At 44.0% G+C, this 24,085-nt stretch overlaps 2 protein-coding genes across 2 annotated transcripts in view; one reads left to right on the top strand and one right to left on the bottom strand.

Annotated features, from left to right (window-relative positions):
* Window positions 1–12,376, top strand: part of LOC106564676 (syntaxin-8) — a 43,009-nt gene extending 30,633 nt beyond the window's left edge. The window contains exons 7-8 of the mRNA XM_014130891.3: window positions 5,576–5,677; window positions 11,507–12,376. Coding sequence (XP_013986366.1) covers window positions 5,576–5,677; window positions 11,507–11,571 — 167 coding nt within the window. The 3' untranslated portion in view covers window positions 11,572–12,376. The remainder of the gene's footprint in view (window positions 1–5,575; window positions 5,678–11,506) is intronic.
* A 1,928-nt stretch (window positions 12,377–14,304) lies between these two features.
* LOC106564677 (netrin-1) overlaps window positions 14,305–24,085 on the bottom strand; it is a 98,242-nt gene continuing 88,461 nt past the window's right edge. The window contains exons 6-7 of the mRNA XM_014130892.3: window positions 23,038–23,112; window positions 14,305–18,392 (exon numbers count right to left, since the gene is read on the bottom strand). Coding sequence (XP_013986367.1) covers window positions 18,064–18,392; window positions 23,038–23,112 — 404 coding nt within the window. The 3' untranslated portion in view covers window positions 14,305–18,063. The remainder of the gene's footprint in view (window positions 18,393–23,037; window positions 23,113–24,085) is intronic.

Here is a 24,085-nt window from a genome sequence, read left to right as displayed (position 1 = left end):
GTTGGGGAAGGGAGTAAGTCCCCTCATTCATCTGGGTTGGGGTGGACAGACAGGCAGACAGACACTCGGGGCATAGGACTGCTGCTGCTTTACCTCTTCTACACACTCTGCCATGACAGCTCCTGCAGGTGGTACTGGATGCCTATTGGCCCATGGCCCAACACCACATCCTGTGGGGGGTGAGACTGGGAAATCCCTCCCAGGACGCTGCGTTGACAGATCCCAGTACCTGAACCATTGCTTCACTCAGTTGCACTTCCTGCCCCTTGACGAACTCCATTCCATTTCGTAACTGGCGCCAAGGCCCTAGCTCCGCTCCTTTGGTCCCGAATGGCCTCCTTGCTTCTGTTAGTACCGGACCATAAGTATTGCTCTGCTTACAGTTGTGTAATAAAGTTGGATCTTGGGTCTGGATGAGCAAGAACCGGTAATGTTGGACCTTGAGGTCATATCCTCCAATCCTCCAATGTTTGTTTGCAGGCATGAGACATGATTTGAGACGCAAGACAAGGAAATGGAGAATGACGTGAGTCTTCTGCTCTGTGTCGTCTGAGAGGAAAATCTCATTGCCAGAGCCAGTGATAGGACACAGAAGGAGAACATTGTCCATGACAAACACTATTCCTCAAAAGGATTTCTGCTTCTTTGGTCTCCCTAAACAATTGGCCGTCCAATACTGAAACTAAGGCGTTCATCCTAGAACTCACTGTTCCCTATGTGCAGAGGAGAGGAAGTCTCTGTCTCTCCATCCACATGACCATCCAACAGGGATGGAAATGAACCTGCTAACTATTGTGTCTTGAGACAGGAAGCTGGCATTGGATCTAAAGGCAATCAGGAACATTGTTTAGAGAAGCAGTGTAATTGACTTGGACGGGAAATGATGGGACTCTGAGAGGGCGCAGTGTAGTCGGCCGCGGAGGAGAAAGTAAAGATGTGAGTGACGTCATTGCAGAACAACATCTGTTTTCCAGAGCCTTCGGCGGCGTCATGTTTCGTCAGAAGAATGTGGCGGAGGTGTCCTACGGTCAAATGACGCCACTCGTGGGCATGCCTACACCTTTCCTCCTCTGCGACCTGCACACAGGACAAAGACAGAGAAGACTAGGAAAATAATACACCCTGAAAACAAAAACAAACTCATGCGAGGGTGCTTTCCCTTCTTTGCATATAGTTGAGAGCGAAAGAGCTATAGAAAGAGATGAAAGCAAGGTGACAATGGCATGTACCCTTCTGGAAGAGACAGGATTACGCTGTTTATTTTGCTGTTTGGGAAGGAAAGTCTCTTCTTTTTTTCTTTCCAGAGCAGTGAACTTGGCCTGTCAGTTGACACATCCGTGTAATCTCAACAGCACTGCTGTCTCTGTCTTTTGGCTGCCAAACAACCACCCACCCACCCGGTCTTTCCCCCAAGCGACTACGCCTGGAGTTTTTCATTGTGTTTCTAGCTAAACAAATGAGGTGACAATGGGAACAGTCGATATCCATTAAGAACTTGCTAATTGCCTCCTGCATTTTCTTGAGGAATGTTGGAGCAAGGACATAAATATGTTTGCGTGGATTAATTATGAAAAGTGTAGTTAGTTACTTGTGTATATTATGACGCTGATAGATTCATGTCTCTATCCTCAGGGAAGGAAGAACTCCGAAGTTGTCTTAATTGTGAAGGAAACTATTCTTGTTTGTTTTTACCAATTCCTTTGACTTGCAATCACTTGTCCCTTCATTTAAAAAAGGTGGAAAATTGAGGGCTCGTTGCCCATTTATCTGCATTTTTTAAAGTCTTTGATTGGAGTTTTTCCGTCAACTTTAGATTGCTGTTTTAGATTGGGATTTCACATTGGTCTGTGGGGATGTGTGGGTGGAGAAATCAATTCATTAAACTTGTTGATGTGCTGCACACTGAATAGTAAACCTGACAGCTGTGTCTCGCCAACTTTTTCCTCATTTAAGTTAAGAAGCTTCTGTGTGAGAATGTGGGACTGTGTGTTTTCTGTCTCTGAAGTGTTGCTCCTGAATTCTCAAAGTGAGATACTGCCTAAGCAGAATCTTAGCAATAATGCCTCACCTTGACCGTGGGCTGTATTCTAAAGAGAGCCTCATCACTGACATCGACAAAAGGCTCTGTTCGACCAGCGTGTTTACCATTGTTAAGGGGGTTGTGGGACAAAATAGTTGGGAAGAGATTTTTGATGTACCCATTCCATGGCACATGGTTTATGAATTGATACGCAAAACAACGCCAGATTCAAAACTTCACATTTTTCAATTTAAATACCTATACAAAATTCTTGCAACCAATAGAATGTTATATATATCGGGGGATACAATCTTCCCAGCTCTGCAGATTCTGCTGTGAGGAGGTAGAGTCATTAGATCATTTATTTTGATATTGTCCATATGTAGCTCGTTTTTGGTCACAGGTCCAGGAATGGCTGAAGAATTGCAACAGTTGCCTAGAACTAACGCTGCAGATAGCAATACTGGGTGATTTGAAAAGCCATAGTCAATCAATCAATAATATAATAATTATTTTAGCAAAAAATATATATTTTTAATTTACAATCTGTAGAAGCTATGAGAATAGAAATGTTCAATACTTTTGTGAAGCATCACTGCACAGTTGAAAAATATATGGCAAATAGAAATCCAAAATGGATGGTGTTAAGAGATGGATGGGAGGGGTTGAATGGAGCTGAAGGGTGGGACTAATAACAAGATAACCAATGTAAAACAAACAGGGTATGTAAAATGAATATTGGTTCAGAACTTTTGTGAAATAGCACAGTTACAAATAGAAATCAAACAGGATGTACATCCAGAAATAGAGGAAGGACTAAACAAAATATAACTATTGTAAAATAGATTGTGTCTGTAAAATGTGTATAAGATATATAAACTGAAGGTAGAAGCCTAAGTGTTTATTGGTTTACTCCAATTGGGGGAAGGGTGGTAGGGTTTGCAGGGAATAATAAAGGTATATTCTAAAAAAAGTATGTTTGTCTATATAGGTATGCGTATGTGTATATATATATATATATATATATATATATATATATATATATATATATATATAATATATATATATATATATATATATGTATGTGTGTATGTGTGTGTGTATGTGTGTGTGTGTGTATATATATATATATATATGTATGTGTGTGTATATATATATGTGTGTGTGTGTATATGTATGCATGCGTGCATGTATATGGATATATATATTTACCCAAAAAATATATGGGAGATTGGAAATGATGCAGACAATTACATTGATGGAAGCAACATTCTTTCCGCAATATTAAGCTGATCCACCCCTTTGAAAAAAAAAAAAAAAAGGGGGTGCGGGATAGGGCGGTGATTGCAGACCTCAGCACACGTTCCACTGTTTCTGATGCTAGCGTTGGGTGCCTGCACAGAGTTTAGAAAGATGGCTTCCTCTACTTACCTATGTGAAGGGGGGGAGGGGTTGCAAGCCGTCACTTACAGTACACCGGATGACATCAGTATGTGAGTATGAGCCTATGACTCTGTGCTCTCTCCCACACTGTGGGTTTGGAGGTTTATCCAGTGTAATAGCATTTAAAATAAACAACCTTCGTTTTGGAACAGGCCCTGCATTGTGGTGTTGCTGATAGGCCCGGTCCGAGCCAGGGAGAGCAGCTGTCATGTATCGGAGCAACGTGCTACTTTAGGAAATTGGGAATTATGTCTCTGGAGCGCGGCATGCGAAGAGGGAAAGCGAGTTGGTTCGTTTTTTGTGTACCTATCCCAAGGGGTAGCTGGTCAAACTTGTAAGACCATCTCTGGGTTTCTTTCTCTCTTTTGCGCTGCTCATAAATTGCTGCCTCATGCTAGGATGAGGTGGATGTCCCAGGAGATGTTTTACACATGGCCCTCTCACGTCTCTCCGTCACCCCTTTCCTCTCTGCTCCGCACTTTGCCCCTTTAAAACTGACGCTGCCTGACCCGCCTCACCCAAATTATCCCCAACTTAATTATCTGAGTTGGTCCGAAAGCAGGTTCCCTTGTCAACCACTGATGACTCCACTTACCGAAGCATGTTTTCTCACTGGCGAAGGGGCGTCTCGAACTAGGAAAGACAACTTACCTAGAGATAAGAATAGTCTGATTATGACCTTCGAACTCACTCGTGAGAATTTCATAATTTAGCCTAGTTGATGTTACACAGGACGGATGCAAATTATATTGGAGTAATTTTGTAACTTGCTAGAAAACCCTCTCTTAGACATGAATGTCTGTTTCAGACATCAGAAAACAGATAGTTTCCTGGAAATAAGAAAGCAGCTTGTTTGAGTTGGCAGCCAAAGGAGGCCTGTAGGTGAAAGACTTGCTTTCCTTTCCTGAAAATACTCCAACTTGCCAAAATGGGTAATATGTGAACAGAGTTTCTGTCCGTTCAGTTGGTCTTTTTCTCCTCAGCCTCAGTTTGTTTAAAAAAAATCAAAGTCCACAACACGTCACTGTTCGTGCCCCTAGCATTTTTTATTCTGTCAAAGGTTTGCTGGAGACTGGAGAGGACCTATCATCGAGGCTTGAATTGAACAAACGACGAGCCAGTGCCACACAGCTCGATCTACAGACGTACCCCCAAACGCTAAAGACGAAATGGATTATTTGGATTCTGTTTAGCAATAAATACTTTAATGTAGAACTCGCGCAATGAGCCATGCTGTTTTGACACTTTTTCGCTCATATTTCTTCAGATATTTCTTCATGTTTGTGTTTCATTGTTGAGTAATTGGTTTACTCTGCCTATGAGTTGAATAGCAAGTACAGCAGTGGGAACATTTTCAAAGGCTCTCGCCGCTGAAACACAGTTCACTCAATGTCATACAAAAACAGTCTGTTGCAGCGAGTGAAGCGATTTAGTATGTAAATGCTCACTGCATTTCCTAGGGAGCAAAACTGGTTGAAATGCCATTTTTTTTAAATGACCAGTTTTACATTCATTATGATGTCATGTCAACCAGTTTTGCCTGCTGGGATTTTGCTGCGCCGTAGTGTTGGGTGGCAGTGACCTAAGTCGTGGTCTCGGGTGGTTTCCAGCAGTTGTGGACTACCATGGCTGTCGTGTCACCACGGCAACTCGTCGTTATGAATCACAGGTCTCCAGCTGGACGGCCTTCAAGACAGGAAGTCCTACTGTACTGCAGCAGCGCCCGGCTGGCGTCTGTTCCACGAGCGGGCGTTAAATCACAGTAGAGTCACTGATTAAAGCCAGCATTGATTCAGGAAGTACTGAACGATTTTGAAAGGGAGAAGAGTGCTTTCACACATTCCCCCCATCGCTCTTGTCTTTTGTCTCGAGGGCTGTTTGAGGCTGCCGACAGCACCTATATAGGCTCTGTTTCCTTCCAAGTCCATAGCGTTTCTATAAAGGGTGATTTTATTAGCGAGTGCCGAAAGCATAGGACTGTTGGAGGTCTCTTAAATCTGAAAAGAATAAAACCTTTTTTTACATTTTTGTAGTCTTTGAGATGTAGTTTAACTGATATTGATCTGAAGCATCGTTCCAACTAACTTTGTCACTTCTCTCTTTCCCTCTTAGAAATCATCGATGACCTCACCCACCTGGTGGACAAGACGGATGACCGGATCCGCAACGAGACACGAAGGGTTAAGCTGGTGGAGACCAAGTCGGCTTCCTGCGGTGAGCACATCTTCTTTCTCTTTCTTCTCCAGGGTCGCTGCGGTCTGCCAGGTCATTTGATCTGCTCTGTGTTCCTAACCCAACTGTAATAAGTCTGTCTCTCATCCAGATTTACAAGCATCGGTCCCATCTCCTTTTTCTCTTTCTGCAGCTCTCAGTACAGTTCAGTGGGCTGTGAATGGCCTAGTAAAGGGAGCATAGACCTTCAGTAATGGGAAAGCCAGGCCCAAACTCTAAATGCACTCAGTTATGTGTTATATTGAGTCTCAGTCCTATAATCTTTACTCTCCAGGTAAGTCAATCGTGATGGTTAAAGATCGTGTTAAAGAGCTCCTATCAGAACCCTCTAAAGCTGGGTTCTCCCAGAGTAGCTCCATCCATCGTAGTCCATTCAGCGATATCATTGCTGTGCCCACCGGAAGCAGACTCGATGCTGCTTAATTGACCATAAACAACGACATTGATGGCATCGAAACACCACACAGTGGCGTGGGGATTGGCTCTATCAGATCTACTACTCTCTGCTATAGAAAACAGTCCCACATAAGTCCAACTATCCAATCCCCAGGCCCTTACTCTCTGAAAGGGGCTTCCAAGAGCCAGGCTGTAGTACAGACTCTGTAGTAAGTCAAAAAGCCTTTCTTGGTACCACTTTCAAAGGACTCCCAGGAGCCAGTCTGTAGTGTAGTAAGTCAGCACCACCCTCTCTTGTAACCAGTCTTTGATGGAGTTCAGTGGTTTACAGAGCTAAAGAGGAGCTGTGATGCTGTGTCAATGGGGCCCTCTCTCACCATTACCCCCCCCAATCCCCTTTAATTTGTTTAACTCGGCACTTTGGTCTTTAGCCTTTACAATGCCTGGCTTTCCTCTCTCAATGGCCACCCTGCTTCTTTCTCTCTGCTGGGAAAAATATATGCCAGAGAGGGGAGGTAGCTAAGCTAGCTACCGTACAGAGAGAACGGGAATGTCCGACAAAGCTTGTTGGCGTAGTCAAGCTATGTTTGCCTTGTAAACACCAGTCCGCGTCACCTTAGAGATGGCTGCATTGTTGCACCAGGAGCCCCCACTAACAGGCGAACAGTGGCGCGGGGATACAACAGTAAGACTTTGGGATGCGATGAACACTCAGCTAATATAACAGTTTATGCCACTTCTGCCCAGTCACCATGACACCCAGAGAAGGTTTGTTTGAAGATCTCAGAACTAGTGTCACTGGGCACATTGTGCTAACCCAGGAGTCTCTCTCTCTCTCTCTCTCTCTCTCTCTCTCTGGCTTTTATATCTGTCTGCGGTCTCTCTCATTGTTTTCTCCCTCTCCCTATCCCTTCTCTTCTCTACAGTGCCAATGCTTAACAATTCTGTGTGTGTGGGGCGGTAGTTTGGGTGTCCCCACCCGCTCCATTCCTCCTTTTTCCATCCTCTCTTCTCCTGGTTTGTTTGACACTTGTCTTTGTCTCGTGCAAAGAAATAATTGAAACTAGAACACGCCACACATCTTCTGGAGGGTTTCACCTCTTGTTCTTGGGTGCGTGTTGATGATTCCTGAGCTTGGACTTTATTTCTTTTTGGAACCCAGCTCGTCCAGAGTCCAGGCTTGAGTGTTATGTCTTCCTTCAATTCTCCTATGAGTGGGAAAGACTGGCTTTGACAAGGTGACGGGCATACTTGACATACTTTCTCTCATAAGAGCAGAAAGGCAGAATCCTGACTTAAGATGTGTGTTTAACTTGAGGATTTAACATAAGATGTTGCTGTTGTTAGGATTTGAACTGTTAGGAGTTGCAGCATTTAGATGCAGTACCTGCAGCAAATTCACATCTTCTTATACGTGTACTGATGGAGCCTGTGTGTCAATCTTTAATCAACCTCTTAGACCTTCTGCCAGAGACAACAAGGATAGAGAGATGAGTGACTGAGGACGCTGTGGGAAATCCATTCTACCTTTGTGTTTAGTTGGCAAGCTGAAGGCTGGACGAGCACGGGCTGAACATGGTTAGGGGTCATCTCTCCGCTGAAGGGAGGAAGGACCCACATAGCATAACATACCGCCATGGATCCATCCTGCAACAACGGGTGCATGACTGGATCTCAGGGCATGCTTGTGAAACATCCTGGATCTTGTTGAAACATATAGAGAGTCGAGACACAAGTACATTACAAGTCCTCCAGTCATCGGTCTCACAGTGCTGAGGTTTATTGGGGAAGAGCCACACCAGGATATATGGGTGACAAGGAAACGTTAAAGCTTTTAAAGCTAACTTGGGGTTAGCCTTTTTAAACAGTGTTTAAGCTTTGAGAAAAATAAGAAAGTTAAGGCTGCCCAATAAAAAGATTCAATAAAGTAAAGCCTACTTTTCAATGTCACTTCCCTTTATTGGGAAATGGGTAGTGAAGAGGTTTTGAGGGGGGGTAGGTGGCATTAGAAAGGCAGATTACCGCTTAGCACCAAAGGGCCCTAGGAGGGTGGTGTGAGTTTCCCAGGGCTTAAGTGTCTCATCAGGCAACGTGGGGGCAGACCTCTCGCCCTCTATCCAATGGACTAATCCCATGGGCCTGCGGAGGCTGGAGGGAAACCCCACACACACACATACTCACGGACTCGAATCCCGCAGGTGGCTTGCATCTCAAGTAGGCCTGAATTGTTAGGGCTTTCGAGGGGTTGTCATTGAGGGTAGGTAAATGTAACTTAATTTCACTGAATCCCTTCAAGCCTGTTAAGTAAACCTTGAATACTTTTGATGCCGTTATGATCATTTTTACTAGTCTCCCATGCCCTAGCATTCATTTCAGTGTTGGACCGAAAAAATACTGAAACAAACCATTCAAATCTAGGGTTGTACTAAAACAAAAAAAATCCTACATTTTTGTACGTATGACGGTGTTGATCCCATGACCTAGAGGAGTAACAGGTCCCGAATGTCATGGTTTGTCACGTTTACAAATGCTTACCTCACCTTTACCACTTGTTTTTGGCTGGCAAGAGTGGAATATTGGATGGCTGTAAAACAATAGATCTGAAACAACAGTCGCTTTACTGCTTCTTAGTCAAACTCCATAAACATCCAACAGATTTGATCAGCCCCGATGAAATGTGTTATTCCTTTGCGAAAGCTTTTCATTTGACTGTATATTACTTCAATATGATGTTCATCAATGTGTTCTGAAGTGATATGTTCATATTACAATGGAATTGCTGGAGGATAACCATCTACCCTGGTGTGAGAAACCTAAAGGTTTACAATTAGAAAAGTGATGACCTCGCAAACCATGTTAACATAAAACTTGACCGGTCGTCAAAGGTCAGCCGAGTCTTTTGTGGCCGAAAAGAGCTATGAACCGTAGGCGAAGGATAAGAACGGGGAGGTGTGTGTGTTGGCGAGGGCAGAGACAGAAGTACAAATTCCACCCGCGTCCCTTCCTTTTCTCCACCAATTAGGATTTGTCTTACCGATATGGCGGGAAATGCTAAAAAGGGTGTACGCCAATCCTTCTTACTCTGCCCATCTCTAAAGCTCTTGGGGGGGGGGTCACTTTGACTGCTGACTACACTGTAGACCCTTTGGCTTCAATGGCGAAGCGTAGTCTCATCTATTTGGCCTGCAAATGTGATTGTTGTCATTGCTTCGTCGAGACTGGGTCAGGGGTAACTTATTTAGTAACTTAGCGGGACGGGGACAGTCCCAAAGAGAAGGGGAGGGAGTGTTAGTTGGGTGTCTGGGGGCTGAGGTGACTGGGTGGTAGGGGACATATCGAAGAAGAAGATGACTTTATTATCCAACGATGTTCATGAACGTCTAAGGTAAATTTGACTTCAGAATGTTTATCTGCCTACGCCCTTCCTTCAAGTCGAGCTGAATGTAAAGATGACAGCATACTATCCTGTTTTAATATCCTTCACACTGAAGCGTAGTTAATTGTCTGGCGTGTGTGTGTGTATATTTCTCTTAAGTGTGAGGTGTTTAAAAAGCCATCATGAGGGCTGTTGGGAGGAATGTTCCCACTTGACATTTACGTTGTTGCGGCTCTGCTCACATGTGTAAGTTATCAAGTGGGGAGGTCCTGTCTCGACCAATGATCATTCTGAGAGGTCGGAGACTAGTATGCTAGACTTCAGACAGAGCTGTTTTATTGAAAGTTTGAAATAAAGACATAGGAGAAGAAGGGGAAATAGGACTAAGATTAATTGGTTACATGTAGAGTATGGCGAATGTGAATAGCCACTAAGTTGTGCCTGCATCTCCTTCACTCAACTCAGAGAGAGAGATCTTTCCCTCAGTTTGGAACTGTTTAGTAGTGTATCCTTGCAGTAGCCATTCCACCGTATTCAATTAAGAAATCCTAAAAGTAGGAGAAAGTGTCGCAACCAACCAAGCTGATCTAGGATCAGGTTTGCCTTTTAGATCAAAATGTACAAGATTCCACGGACGGGGCGGACGGGACGGGGGGCTGATCCTAGATTAGGAGTTCTACTCTGACTATGACGCAGGCAATTAGTTCAGCTTGGGTTCATCTTCCCCCTATCTCTCCCTGTGGACCAGACTGCAATTACGCTGCAGAGTAGAATGCACGACGAGAAAGCCAAGGTATGAAGGAAATGTAAACCAAAAGTGAAAAGGCCAGGGAAGGAAAATACCGGCTCGCATGCGAAGTAACCATGGACAACTTGAGTCAGCCAGAGACTGTCGACAGCCATCAAGCCATCAGATTCTCCAGGATGCAGTTGTTTGAAATCTTCACTCGATGGTGATGCCATTCAAGGAGAAACACTAAGAGAGAGAGCGAGAGGAAAATGTGGCTAAATGTGTCCTTGGAGATAGTTTTCCATATCTACTGTAATGCGTGGCATGAAGTTGGGAGAGAAATCCCCCAAGCTGCCATGAAAGCTCACCAAGGTTGAGAGGCATGACACTTGACACCAGCCATCCACCAGTCCTTTTATTCTTACCAACACCTTAGAAAGGTTTCAGGATTTGAAACAGCTGTAGGTTAGATGACAACAGACTAGCCAAGACAACTGGAAAACCCATTGAACGGTGGTTGTAGGCTAGCCATATAATATTCAAACCCATATAAAACAAGCCAATATGCAAGCACAGAATAACTATCTATTCTAAAGTCTTGATAATAAATGTCGGTCTTGAACTTTTTGAATAGTTTTTCTATATTTTCTTTATTACCGTGGCCATGATAAAAACGTCCATTTGATCTGTGTCTATCTAATTTTCAGGTTCTGTGGGGTAAAAAGCTTTTGATTTAAGTGTGAGGTCGCTACCGTATAATCTTTCGGGTCTCCTCTGTCTCCACAGCGTTGGTGGAAAAACATTGATTACCCTCTCTCTCCAGTGAAGTCAGATCTGGAACACATGCCCACCGCAGTGTGATCTGTGCCAATAAACCTGTCATAATTCTAGATTGCATATAAACGTGTATTAAGTCATCTTGGTGAAAATGTACAGGTAATATGAGGGTAGTAGCCTAAACACTGGGGCGCAGAAAGGATTTAGAAAATTGGGTAGGGCCAAAGGTCTGAGCTAACTAGAAAAAGGCCTAGGCCTACCTTTTTCAAGTTTACTGATTGGTTGCATTTCCACCACCTATTCCTTTGGTCTGTGGCTGTCCAGCTTAACCTGATCAGAAGAATGTAGACAATGTATAGAATTCCCTGTCTATGTAACTAGTATGTACTGTACCTGTCTATGTGCTGTAACTACTCTGCATTAGGTACACTTTGTAAAGTGTCATTTTTGTTGTTGTTGATTGTTTGAATTTCTGCCAGGTTTCCCCCCTACAGTACTTATCTTTCTGTTTGTGTTTCTATTCTTGTTTCAGGGATGCTGGTGGTGATCGTTCTCCTGCTCATTGCTATAGTGGTGGTTGCTGTGTGGCCCACCTAACGAAGAGGCTGAGGGGAGCGTTTTGGACATCGCACCGTCCGTCGGATGACCACTGAGACTGCGTGGAGAGCCTACAGGGGAGACGAGGTGCAGAGGCACTTATGCAGGTATGTATCAAGCGTGTTGATTTAGGACCAGGTTTGCCTTTTATATCCCAATGAATAAAATGACATAGACAAGGCAGACCTGATTCTAGATCAGCACTCCTGCACTGAGACGCTTGATACATAGTGCCTCCAAGCCCTCTAACACACCACCCCGGTGCCCTGAATACACACACATACACTAATAATGACACACACGCGCTCTTCCACCTCCCTCTCTTCTCCCTCTCTCTATATTTCCTCTCTCTTTTCCCCTTGTATGAAAACCGAGTGTATTGTACTGTTCTCTACTGTAGCCCTGGCTTATGAGGAACCAGCAACAATGTTTTATTTTCTTACGTGGGTGTTGGTTGGGTAAAGGGTAGCACTGACCCTACTGTAGGACCTCCCATGGGGGGGTGGGGGGGGGACTTTCCTAATTCTGTCTGTGGGCTGAGAGGTCCGGGGTTCTGGGTCGCTAATTCTGCTAGCTTAGCAATTCACTCACCCATATCATCTCTCACATATCTATATAATAAGTAGTATTATTATATTAACCCACTAGCAGTTCTAATGGTATCATTTGTCTTGGGATTTGATCATGTTTATAGGATAATGCCAGCCAAAACAAATAACACGTATGACTGTGTCACTTTTTAACATGTGAATCTGTTTAGCTTCATGCAACCTTGTCATTTCTAATAAACAACATTTACAGTTAACAGCACGATCCATGGACTCCTTGGTGTAAAGACATTAGTGTTATATAATATTGGTCATCTACTAAGGATAATGTACTGTATCTATAGCATACTCTGCTTTCTTCCAATATGTCAATTTTGCAGATGCTGCAAAAGGTTGGGAGATGCTTGCTTGCGCCCGTGTGAACAGTATAGCTTTCCCACTACTGGTCCGTGTGAACAGTATAGCTATCCCACTACTGGTCCGTGTGAACAGTATATCTATCCCACTACTGGTCCGTGTGAACAGTATAGCTATCCCACTACTGGTCCGTGTGAACAGTATAGCTATCCCACTACTGGTCCGTGTGAACAGTATAGCTATCCCACTACTGGTCCGTGTGAACAGTATAGCTATCCCACTACTGGTCCGTGTGAACAGTATATCTATCCCACTACTGGTCCGTGTGAACAGTATAGCTATCCCACTACTGGTCCGTGTGAACAGTATAGCTATCCCACTACTGGTCCGTGTGAACAGTATATCTATCCCACTACTGGTCCGTGTGAACAGTATAGCTATCCCACTACTGGTCCGTGTGAACAGTATATCTATCCCACTACTGGTCCGTGTGAACAGTATAGCTTTCCCACTACTGGTCCGTGTGAACAGTATAGCTATCCCACTACTGGTCCGTGTGAACAGTATAGCTATCCCACTACTGGTCCGTGTGAACAGTATAGCTATCCCACTACTGGTCCGTGTGAACAGTATAGCTATCCCACTACTGGTCCGTGTGAACAGTATAGCTATCCCACTACTGGTCCGTGTGAACGGTATAGCTATCCCACTACTGGTCCGTGTGAACAGTATAGCTATCCCACTACTGGTCCGTGTGAACAGTATAGCTATCCCACTACTGGTCCGTGTGAACAGTATAGCTATCCCACTACTGGTCCGTGTGAACAGTATAGCTATCCCACTACTGGTCCGTGTGAGCGGTATAGCTATCCCACTACTGGTCCGTGTGAACGGTATAGCTATCCCACTACTGGTCCGTGTGAACGGTATAGCTATCCCACTACTGGTCCGTGTGAACAGTATAGCTATCCCACTACTGGTCCGTGTGAACGGTATAGCTATCCCACTACTGGTCCGTGTGAACAGTATAGCTATCCCACTACTGGTCCGTGTGAACAGTATAGCTATCCCACTACTGGTCCGTGTGAGCGGTATAGCTATCCCACTACTGGTCCGTGTGAACGGTATAGCTATCCCACTACTGGTCCGTGTGAACGGTATAGCTATCCCACTACTGGTCCGTGTGAACAGTATAGCTATCCCACTACTGGTCCGTGTGAACGGTATAGCTATCCCACTACTGGTCCGTGTGAACAGTATAGCTATCCCACTACTGGTCCGTGTGAACAGTATAGCTATCCCACTACTGGTCCGTGTGAACAGTATAGCTATCCCACTACTGGTCCGTGTGAACAGTATAGCTATCCCACTACTGGTCCGTGTGAACAGTATATCTATCCCACTACTGGTCCGTGTGAACAGTATAGCTATCCCACTACTGGTCCGTGTGAACAGTATAGCTATCCCACTACTGGTCCGTGTGAACGGTATAGCTATCCCACTACTGGTCCGTGTGAACGGTATATCTATCCCACTACTGGTCCGTGTGAACGGTATATCTATCCCACTACTGGTCCGTGTGAACGGTATATCTATCCCACTACTGGTCCGTGTGAACAGTATAGCTATCCCACTACTGGTCTGAGCTTGGTGGTCTAACGCTATTCGATCTACACCCAGCATGCTTAGCCCTCTACTGTACTGCCCTTAGTCACACATGGAGCTGTTGATAGAAGTGTGTATGTTACACCCAGGACTCCGGCTTCAGACATTGAATGATTTAAGACGATAGAGAAAGAGAGGCATAAGAGAAAAAGAGTCACACTAGTGGCGACTTAACAGGAGTTTATTTCAACTGAATTCTGGATTTAGTTCTACCAGCTTGGTGTTCAGTAGTTATTGTTTCCTTCTTAAAATCACAACCATCTAAACAACCACAAACAAGTAAAAAAAAAAAGACAGAATAAAATCCACAATGTCTCGTGTCATTAAATATATCCATATATAATAACCATAATATATTAGTACACATCGTAAAACAAACATCGCAAAAATGGTTTCGCAATGGCCAACACAGCTAAACAACATTTACATTTAAAAAGTATGAACAAAGCAACGTTTTGACAGGTCTGCGGTAGTAATATTTCATCAAAGAGGTCATTGTCAATCCATTGCTTGGAAAACTGATCTAAAATTTACATCATGGGGATACAGAGACAGAATGGAAAAAACGATTGAGGTTTGATTATATATTATGTGCCAAACAGAAATACATTTACATTTAATGTCACGAGTATGGATATAACGATGAAAGGAATTAACATGTAAATATATGTATAAATACGTGTAATATGTCATCTGTATAGTTCAATACACCAGCACAAAGCATGTGTATTTATATGACTGATCTGTACACAGAGAGAAACAGTATGGAACACAGATGCTGGCAATCAGACCCTCAATGTACATCTGATTGGTTTGAAATAAAAGAAAGATGTGGTTTTAATTCATTTGGGGATAATCAGGTGATTGAATTACATGATTTTTTCCCCCTCCTAGTCCTCGTTTCGCCCTCTTCGAATTGTTCTGAACTTAATTAATTTGACAGACTTGTAAGAGACATTGAAGAATGTCTGCAGCTGTTGAATAGCTGTTGCTACGGCATCCATATTAGGAATTCCATATTAGGAAGACCACTGGCAGTTTTGCCTGAAATCTGATGACTTGCTAATATGGAATTTTCAAGAACTCTAGAGTGGCAGGCAGTCCAGCACAAGGGTGAGGTCTATGGATGGTTAAGTGGGGGGAGAAGGGGTATGAAGCAAGAATTTAGAGAGCTGACTAATAATGCTTGTGTAATAATGTTTGGAACAGTTCACTGTCCGTCAGAGGTAAACTGCACTCTTACATTTCTGTTGCTTCAATACAACAAGAACATAAATACTGTTCTTAGGTGTGCACTCTCCATTCTCTTTGCTAAAATCTACAATCAATACATTGATGTTAATAATAGTTTTATTATCTAGAGCATTTTCACATAAAAATACTACCTATACAGATGTTTTATTGTTGATTGCCAATCCCTTTTTTAATACCTTGGGGAAGAGGCTTGTTTCAATTACAAATGCTTTACACATTGTGATTTCTTTTTTTAAATTTGCATCCAAAATAGGGTTAATTTAATACTACACAGAAACAATTCTGTGCCGATTGGTGAATAGCCTACAGTATTAGGAAATATTGTTCTTAGGGAGAGGTCATATAAATATGTACATTGTAACGCTTTCAATTCAATATGTACCAATATCTTACTGCTTGGTTAACGCTCTCTGAAAACAATGTTGTCCACACACAGGGACTAGTGTTGTAGCTAATCTATTTGAAACCTTAGGTATGATAAGGTTTTTTATTCACATCATTGCAAATGCTTCCTTTTGGTTTTGGGTAAAGCATGTGTACTGTATTATAATAATAGTAATGTGAATTCATATTTCATAAATGTACACCTTCAATATCAAATAAAAAAACACATCTATATACTAAATCTGGGCAACATGGGGAAGAACCACACTGCTTTCTGTCTCTTAGAAGGACTGGCTCCTAAATCACTCGATCATTAAATATATACTGAACAAAAAAATAAACGCAACATGTAAAGTGTTTTATGAGCTGAAATAAAAGATCCCAGAAATGTTCCATACGCACAAAAAAGCTTATTTCTCTCAAATTTTGTGTACACATTTGTTTGCCGCCCTGTTAGTGAGCATTTCTTCTTTGCCAAGATATTCCATCCACCTGACCGGTGTGGCATATTAGCTGATTAAGCTGATTAAACAGCATTATCATTACACAGGTGCACCTTGTGCTGGGGACAATAAAAGGCCACTCTAAAATGTGCAGTTTTGTCACGCAACACAATGCCACAGGGGTCTCAAGTTTTGAGGGAGCATGCAATTGGCATGCTGACTGCAGGAATGCCCACCAAAGCTGTTGCCAGAGAATTTAATGTTCATTTCTCCAGCATAAGCCACCACATCTGGCTTTTTCATATGCGGGATCGTCTGATATCAGCCACCAGGACAGCTGATGAAACTGAGGAGGATTTCTGTCTGTAATAAAGCACTTTTGTGGGGAAAAAGTCATTCTGATTGGCTGGGCCTGGCTCCCCAGTGGGTGGGCCTATGCCCTCCCAGGCCCAGCCAAGGCTGCACCCCTGCCCAGTCATGTGAAATCCATAGATTAGGACCTAATTTATTTATTTCAATTGACTAATTTCCTTATATTGAATTGTAACTCAGTAAAATTGTTAATTGTTGTATGTTGCACTTATGTTTGTTCAGTATAATTGAACCAGACATTAATAAAATATTAAAGCAAGTGATCCTAAATAGAGATTGAAGATCCTAAATTGAAATCTGGTTGTCATTATGCTAATAGCAGGAGTCTTTGTGAAATCCCAGACTTTTTGAATGCAGTCCGTCATCTTCTTGGGAATCCAGCAAAAGTATTATTAAAAACACTAACCATGAAATTAGACAGCAGCACCAGTCAAAAAGAGAGTAAGGACACGGTGTCCATATTAGGACATCAACTCATCTGACGCTGTCCTAATATGGACGCCATGTATTTGACTTAGTAACCATCCTTTTTGGAGACAGGTTGACATGCAGTTTGAAACTGTACAAGAGTGTGTTAATCATCACAATGAACATTCATTCATTTCAGATCATTCTGAATACTGAAACTGGACAAAGAAAAATGTTTAGATTAAAATAATATCCTTGATTAAGCTTAGTTAACAATGCTGGAGTCAAATATTTTGTACACCTTTAAGAATGGACATTCATTTTCTTTCTTCCCATTTCACTGTCTGCATCTAGGGGCCAACATTCAATCAAATGTACAATATGTCACACCCGTGATATAATAAAAAACATAGCTAGTTACTGTGCGTTTTAGGTTACATATACACATACGACCGGGTGAAGCGAAATTATTTGATAATACATGAAACGTGCATTTCCAAGGCGCAGAACCAATGTTGTTTTATGGCACTTTTTGCTGCACTGTCAATAGGATACACAATTTCAACAAAAAAGTTGAAGTGAGGACGTTTGATGATGCAGGCTGGTTTGTCAGTGATATTATTAGCTAACCCTAAAAACGACAGAAAACAAAGCTTGTGATAATGCAGTGGCTTGATTTGTGGGGTCTTCGCACCAGCACAAAATGCTCATAAAATAGGGTTATGAAATATCAATATGAAAAAAAATGAAAACACAATTAACTTTATATATACTGGTAATAGGTGCAAACTTGGCAAATCCACAGAGACAAATCTCAAAGGAAAAAACAACGAAGCCATGACACCTGCAGCGTGAGCTCCTTCACAAAAGTCCACTAGAAAAGATCTTCTCAATAATATTCTCTTCATGCTCCTACTCGAAAAAGTAGTGACAACGCACAGGCCCTTTCTGTCTTTCCTCAGTCTCCCTCTCTCTCCTCTCGTCCTTTTTCAACACCCACTCATCCTTTCTCCTGTCCCGTGTTCCATTCCCTCGCTCCAGGCGTCGTCCGTACTTTCCGCCTACGCCTTCTTGCACTTGCCTTTCTTCTCACGTTGCTGGAACTTCCTCAGCCGACGGGCCCATGTGTCTCTCCACTGGATGACCAGGGAGCCCTTATCGGCCACCACTCCAGACTGCCCTGGAGAATCCTCATTGTTACCCAGGAGCAGGTACTTCTTCCCGGTCTTGATCTTTGGACACTTGCACGCCACATCCTTGGCCCTGACCCACAGGAACTGGTCGCCGCGGCGGATGCGGCTCTCGCCCTGCTTGTAGACGGAGATGATGTTGACGGTGAACTTCCACCACTCGCTCGCCTTGTCCGCCTTCAGAATGTGCACCTGGACAGCTGGGGAGGGGGGAGAGAGAGACTTTAAGTGACAAGTTATTTACAATGTATTTTTGTTATGTATTTGTGTCTGACTCAATTCTAGCATTAGAATTTCCTGCTCAATGGGATACACAGTACAGTGCTGTTATTCCTATCTCAATCACTGGGGTTCGTGTCTGTATCACAGACTTCAATTACAACCCCATCCATGTCCTCTTGGCACAGGAGAGCAACCCGGTCCTTATCATCTGCTCCATTCCTTCCTGCTATCCTGACTGTGACCTTGCTCTTCTTCTCTCGACCGACAAGCCATGATCCCAGCAACAGTTACTATGTCACCCTGGGACAAAATAATTCCGTTTGACCGAGTCAGACATTTCCCATGGAATCCCGTTTCCTTCTTGCAAAAACTTTGCCTAGACATCTCTCTCTCTCTCTGGCCATTCAGTATGACTAGAGGGAGGGAAAAGTGCTAGTGTATCTCCCACTACAGTTGTAGGATCTTAATTTAATCACCCTGTTGCAGGAGACGTTTCCTGCAACGTAGGACATTTAAAACTTGTAGCGTCTTTGAGTTTTAAAAAGGTTTCTAATGTTTGTAATTTACACTTTGTAATTTCAGATTTGATGTTCCCTTACAATACAAAAATGACCTTTAATTATAATCCACAAAGTAATTTACATTTGCTGTTGCTGCAGGATTATTTTCCTGCTGTAGGAGACTGGCTCATATTAAGATCCTACATCTGTAAGTCTAGTATGGGTATCAGACAGACAGTGAAGCAGGCAGTACTGACGCCAGGTAGCCTGCTGTCTGTAGCTGAATTCTCTAGCTCTTAGTCCTCTGTGTCCACTGGTCCATGTGCGTCTCCAGTCAGTGCTACTGGCTCCACAGACTAGCACCATGAGACGCTGTGATCTCCACTGTCCAAGCGGCATTACGGGACACTAAAAACACCAGAACTGACAAAGCCTCAAGGGCAGGGTTCTGTTCTATTCTCTTTAAAATAAAAAAGTGAGGTTGGCTTCTCCATTTGGCGCTGATTCTAGTGGAGTCATCAGCAACTACCTACTCAACCGGCCCCAGTGGATAGGAGACTGGACCTGTAACCTAACCAGACGCCCATCAAAGGCTTGTATCCTCCAAGGGAAATGCTGTCAAGACAAAGTCGTCCGGTCGCAGATCCAGCTCCATGTCCATTATAGATGTCAGGGGATTTGATTTGCGACGTGATTAAGAGGCAGGGCTGGGCTGTGAGGAGATGGGTTTTTGGGGAGCGGCTCTGTGATAGTATGATTTATTACTGAGAGGATCAAGGAGAGAGAGCACTACATTGACAATATGTTCTATTGCTCACCAACAGCTCTCAAAAGCAGCATAGATCACCTTAAAATGGAACAGCAGTCGTTAAACCAGGGGTCATTAGCTTAACCTACTATACACACAAATGGACTATCACTGAGCGTGAATGTCATGGCTCTCTAAATGGCTCCAAATTAGACATGTCCTGCACTGCACTGCAGATTCTACACCATGCATGGTAGATCACAGGGTTATCAAATAGGGCCCTGGTGTCCTTTTCTGCTAGCATTAGCATTCCTGGTGTCTTTTACTGTTACTATTAGTATGGGCATTGGTTGAACTGGCTGTTGACCTGGTGGTGAACCCTATTGGTGCCCTCTGTCACCCTGTCCATACCTGGTGTCACCACTGGAAGGCGCTCTCTGTTTGTGTTTGCACAACAACACAGGGTGAAACCCTGAGAGACCAAACTGTAAATAACTCAACCTATTGTTAAGCCCTGTTCCACTGTCACTTCAGCCCTTTTGTATGGAGAAATTGCTGTATCCAAGTGGTTCTCTATGGGGGTTGAAGTGTGTCTGCATATTATCCAGCATAGGCCCAAGGCACAGCGAGACAATGCACTCCTAATGCTCTCCGCCACACAGGGACCCTCCCAGTAAACCTTCCTGAAGTGTAAAGCGCGAGGCGAGTCTTATCCCTGTACAGGACCAGAACAAAGCCCCCCTGAGGTATGGCGAGGCAGGGAGAAAGTGGATTAGACCCAGGCCTTGGCAGGGAGGCTGGACCCAGGGCAGGTTAGGGAGGGCTGCGTAGGGCTTGGGTAATGTTGGAGAGGGCCAGAGGGGGAAGCAGAGGAAATTGCCTGTAATTGGTCATTGAGGAGAACAGTAAGAGTGAAACAGTGGGGGTTCCCTTACTGTAGCCTGCTCTGAAGCCCAGGAGCATGTACCCTAACCCAACTGTGGACCATTACACACACACACACACACACACCATGTAGTCACAGCCTTCCTAAGGCATGCTGGGATCACTCATCAATACCAGCAGGTCCCGTCTACACACTCCTCCTCTGGTGCATGCCAGACCTGCCCGCCTGTGAGAAACTAGGATGGGGGTAGAGGACACTCCCTGTGTTGTTGAGCAGCGCTCTCAACACTGCTGAGTCTGAGCTACGGTGAGATACACTATGATGTCTTGATGACATGCACCTGGGGTGCACCTGGGTAGGGTCCCACCTCACTCCCCATCTCCTCTCCCCTATGGGTCTTCAGTGGGCACCGACAAGCTCTGACTTATAGACAGACTTATTTTCAGTGTATACGGGTAAGAGTTTGTACAGCTGAAGACCCCAACACATCACTGGGCTTCCCCAGGACAGAGTGCGTCTCCCTACGGGGGTCCATTGACTCTTGCGTGGGCCTGAGAGGAGAAACATGGCCCCGTTACACTCCATTGGAGGTGCATGTTCCAAATCCTCCACTGAGGGCTACTAATGTCTTACTCACTGGAGACCCTAACTGCTTCACCTCCTTCACACATGAGCTCTGCTGCTGGGGATCAATGATCTACAGAGCTTTTGTTTTTTACTACTCATTAAACCTGTTCGCCTACAAATGGCTACAAACTCGTTACCGTGGTTGAGAACTTTTCTTTATTTGCATATGCATAGCAAGTATTTACCAAACACCACACGGTAGAGTATTTTTTACATCTATAATCGTCCATGCCGCCAAACATACCCTCGTAAAACTGACTATCCTACCGATCCTTGACTTCGGCGATGTCATTTACAAAATAGCCTCCAACACTCTACTCAGCAAATTGGATGTAGTCTATCACAGTGCCATCCGTTTTGTCACCAAAGCCCCATATACTACCCACCACTGCGACCTGTATGTTCTCGTTGGCTGGCCCTCACTACATATCCGTCGCCAAACCCACTGGCTCCAGGTCATCTATAAGTCTTTGCTCGGTAAAGCCCCGCCTTATCTCAGCTCATTGGTCACCATAGCAACACCCACCCCTAGCACACGCTCCAGCAGGTATATTTCACTGGTCATCCCCAAAGCCAACACTCTCTTTGGCCGCCTTTCCTTCCAGTTCTCTGCTGCCAATGACTGGAACGAATTGAAAAAATCACTGAAGCCGGAGTCTTAAATCTCCCTCTCTAACTTTAAACATCAGTTGTCAGAGCAGCTTACCGATCACTGTACCTGTACATAGCCAATCTGTAAATAGCACACCCTACTTCCTCATCCCCATATTATTACTTACCCTCTTGCTCTTTTGCACCCCAGTATTTCTACTTGCACATCATCATCTGCACATCTATCACTCCAGTATTAATGCTAAATTGTAATTATTTTTGCCTCTAGGGCCTATTTATGGCCTACCTCCCTACTCTTCTACATTTGCACACACTGTACATATATTTTTCTATTTTTCTTTTGTGTTATTGATTGTACGTTTCTTTATGTGTAACTTTGTGTTGTTTTTGTCGCACTGCTTTGCTTTATCTTGACCAGGTTGCAGTTGTAAATGAGAACTTGTTCTCAACTGGCCTACCTGGTTAAATAAAGGTGAAATAAAATACAAATAAAAAGAGCTGCAATGAGAAAGAATTTAAGCCACTTTTCATTTGTGGCACAGGGGATTCCTCCTGACACCATGCCTGGATCCAACCCCTCAAAAACCAGGAACAATGCCTGGGCTGTCATTCATTCAATCTGCCAAGGTATTTTCAGGCAGGATGCCCCTTCTTGGTTGACTGATTTAACAGACTGGCTTCAATCAGGTCGGGGTCAAACCTCCACAACCTTCACCAGGGTCTTAACCACCTAAAGCACCTTTTCAACCTTTCAACCTTTTCAATGGCCAGGGCAGCCGGATGGGGTGGCCACAGGAATGCCTGTCTGAAAAGGCCCATCCCTTAAGATCCCCTTAATGAGGACCTTTAGGCGCGCACCCCAACTGTCCGTCACACCAACTTTGCTTTATCTATTATCCGCCTTGCCCTTAAATACCTGCTGGGCTGTCCATCATCCCGACACCCCCCTCCCCTTAGCACCCTCTCTATCCTCACACCCTAAGCTCTTCTCTCTGATGGCTTGTCCCCCTCCTTTGTTTGATCCTTTGACTTTCTTTCTTGAAAGGCCGGAGTAAGCCGTCACTAGAATGCCCAGGAGCTGTAGGGTTGTCCTGCGGGAGGCCTGGGCTTGGTGCTGGGTGTTGTAAATAAATATGTAGCTAGCTACTTGAGCTAGCTGGGTTCCCAAGTCTACCGGGGCTCAGGAGGCAGCGTGAGCTTCTACTGTAGGATTGTAGACTGTACTGTACAGAGGATTCAACTCAACTCACCATAATCTTTCTTGCAGTATTTCTTCATGTTGATCTTCAGTTTGCCTTTCGACGCCTTGCAATAGGAGTCACAGTCTGTGAGAGGGAGAGAGAGAGAGAGAGAGAATAAGATGCGCACTAGGTTAAAACAACTAAAGAGGGTGGGGGCGCTTACTCGCGATACGCATCTGCCAGGTTCAATTGTGTCTTCCTCTAATAGGGCTTATGGGTGCATTGAGAGGAGTGGTGGCCAATAGAAATGAGACCAGACAAAAAGGGTCCCGCGGCTGCAGGCGACCGCCCTGTCTGTCTGTGGCCTGCCCCTATAGCTCTGATGGGAGGACCTCTGGACTGCTGCTTATTGTGCCACCAACCAGGCCACCGCTTCAGAAAACCACTCAAATTAACCCCCCCAATCCCCACCCAACACCCCCCTGTCAAAGTGCCAGTTTGGGACTGATTAAGGCCTGTAGAAGCACCCCCAAGCCCCCCCCAACACCTATAGCCGCAGGAGGTAGGGGTGCTGGAGATGCTGCATCGCCTCCTGATAAATGTAAATAATTTTGCCTAAAATTATAGTACCTTTGGCTGAAAAGTTCATCCGCATATACTACACCAGGGAGCATAATTTAGCCGCAGAATCTCAATAGCTTCTAAAAAATAGCTGTGGATTAAGTTGTATCACTTACAGTCGGGAAATCACTCTTGCTAAATATAGAACAGCTTGTTGCATTGTTGCCATAGACATATAATCAATAGAAGGGTTTTGGAACCTCTAACACTGGCAGTTTGACTATTAAACTCATGGGTACACTAGTAATGGATGCCAGTCCTGACCTAAATGGGAACTGCCATCTATGGATTATACATTTATGGTTGGTTGCCGCTGTCAGTTTGCCTTTTTCCAAATACAATCGGGATAAAAACATACAATTTGGAATGCAAATGCCTACTGCTGAAAAGAGAAGACTAATCTGTCTGTAGAAACTTTAAAAAACTCGACTTTTGAGTGATTCTGAGCAAACAGCACTGTTTTTCAAAAGTAGCTCATCTTGAGATAGGCTATTGA

The sequence above is a fragment of the Salmo salar genome, chromosome 12 (assembly GCF_965601325.2).
Source record: "Salmo salar chromosome 12, fSalSal1, whole genome shotgun sequence".
NCBI classification, from domain to species: domain Eukaryota; kingdom Metazoa; phylum Chordata; class Actinopteri; order Salmoniformes; family Salmonidae; genus Salmo; species Salmo salar.
Note: the sequence above shows the minus strand (reverse complement) of the source record. Positions and strands in the feature narration are given on the sequence as shown.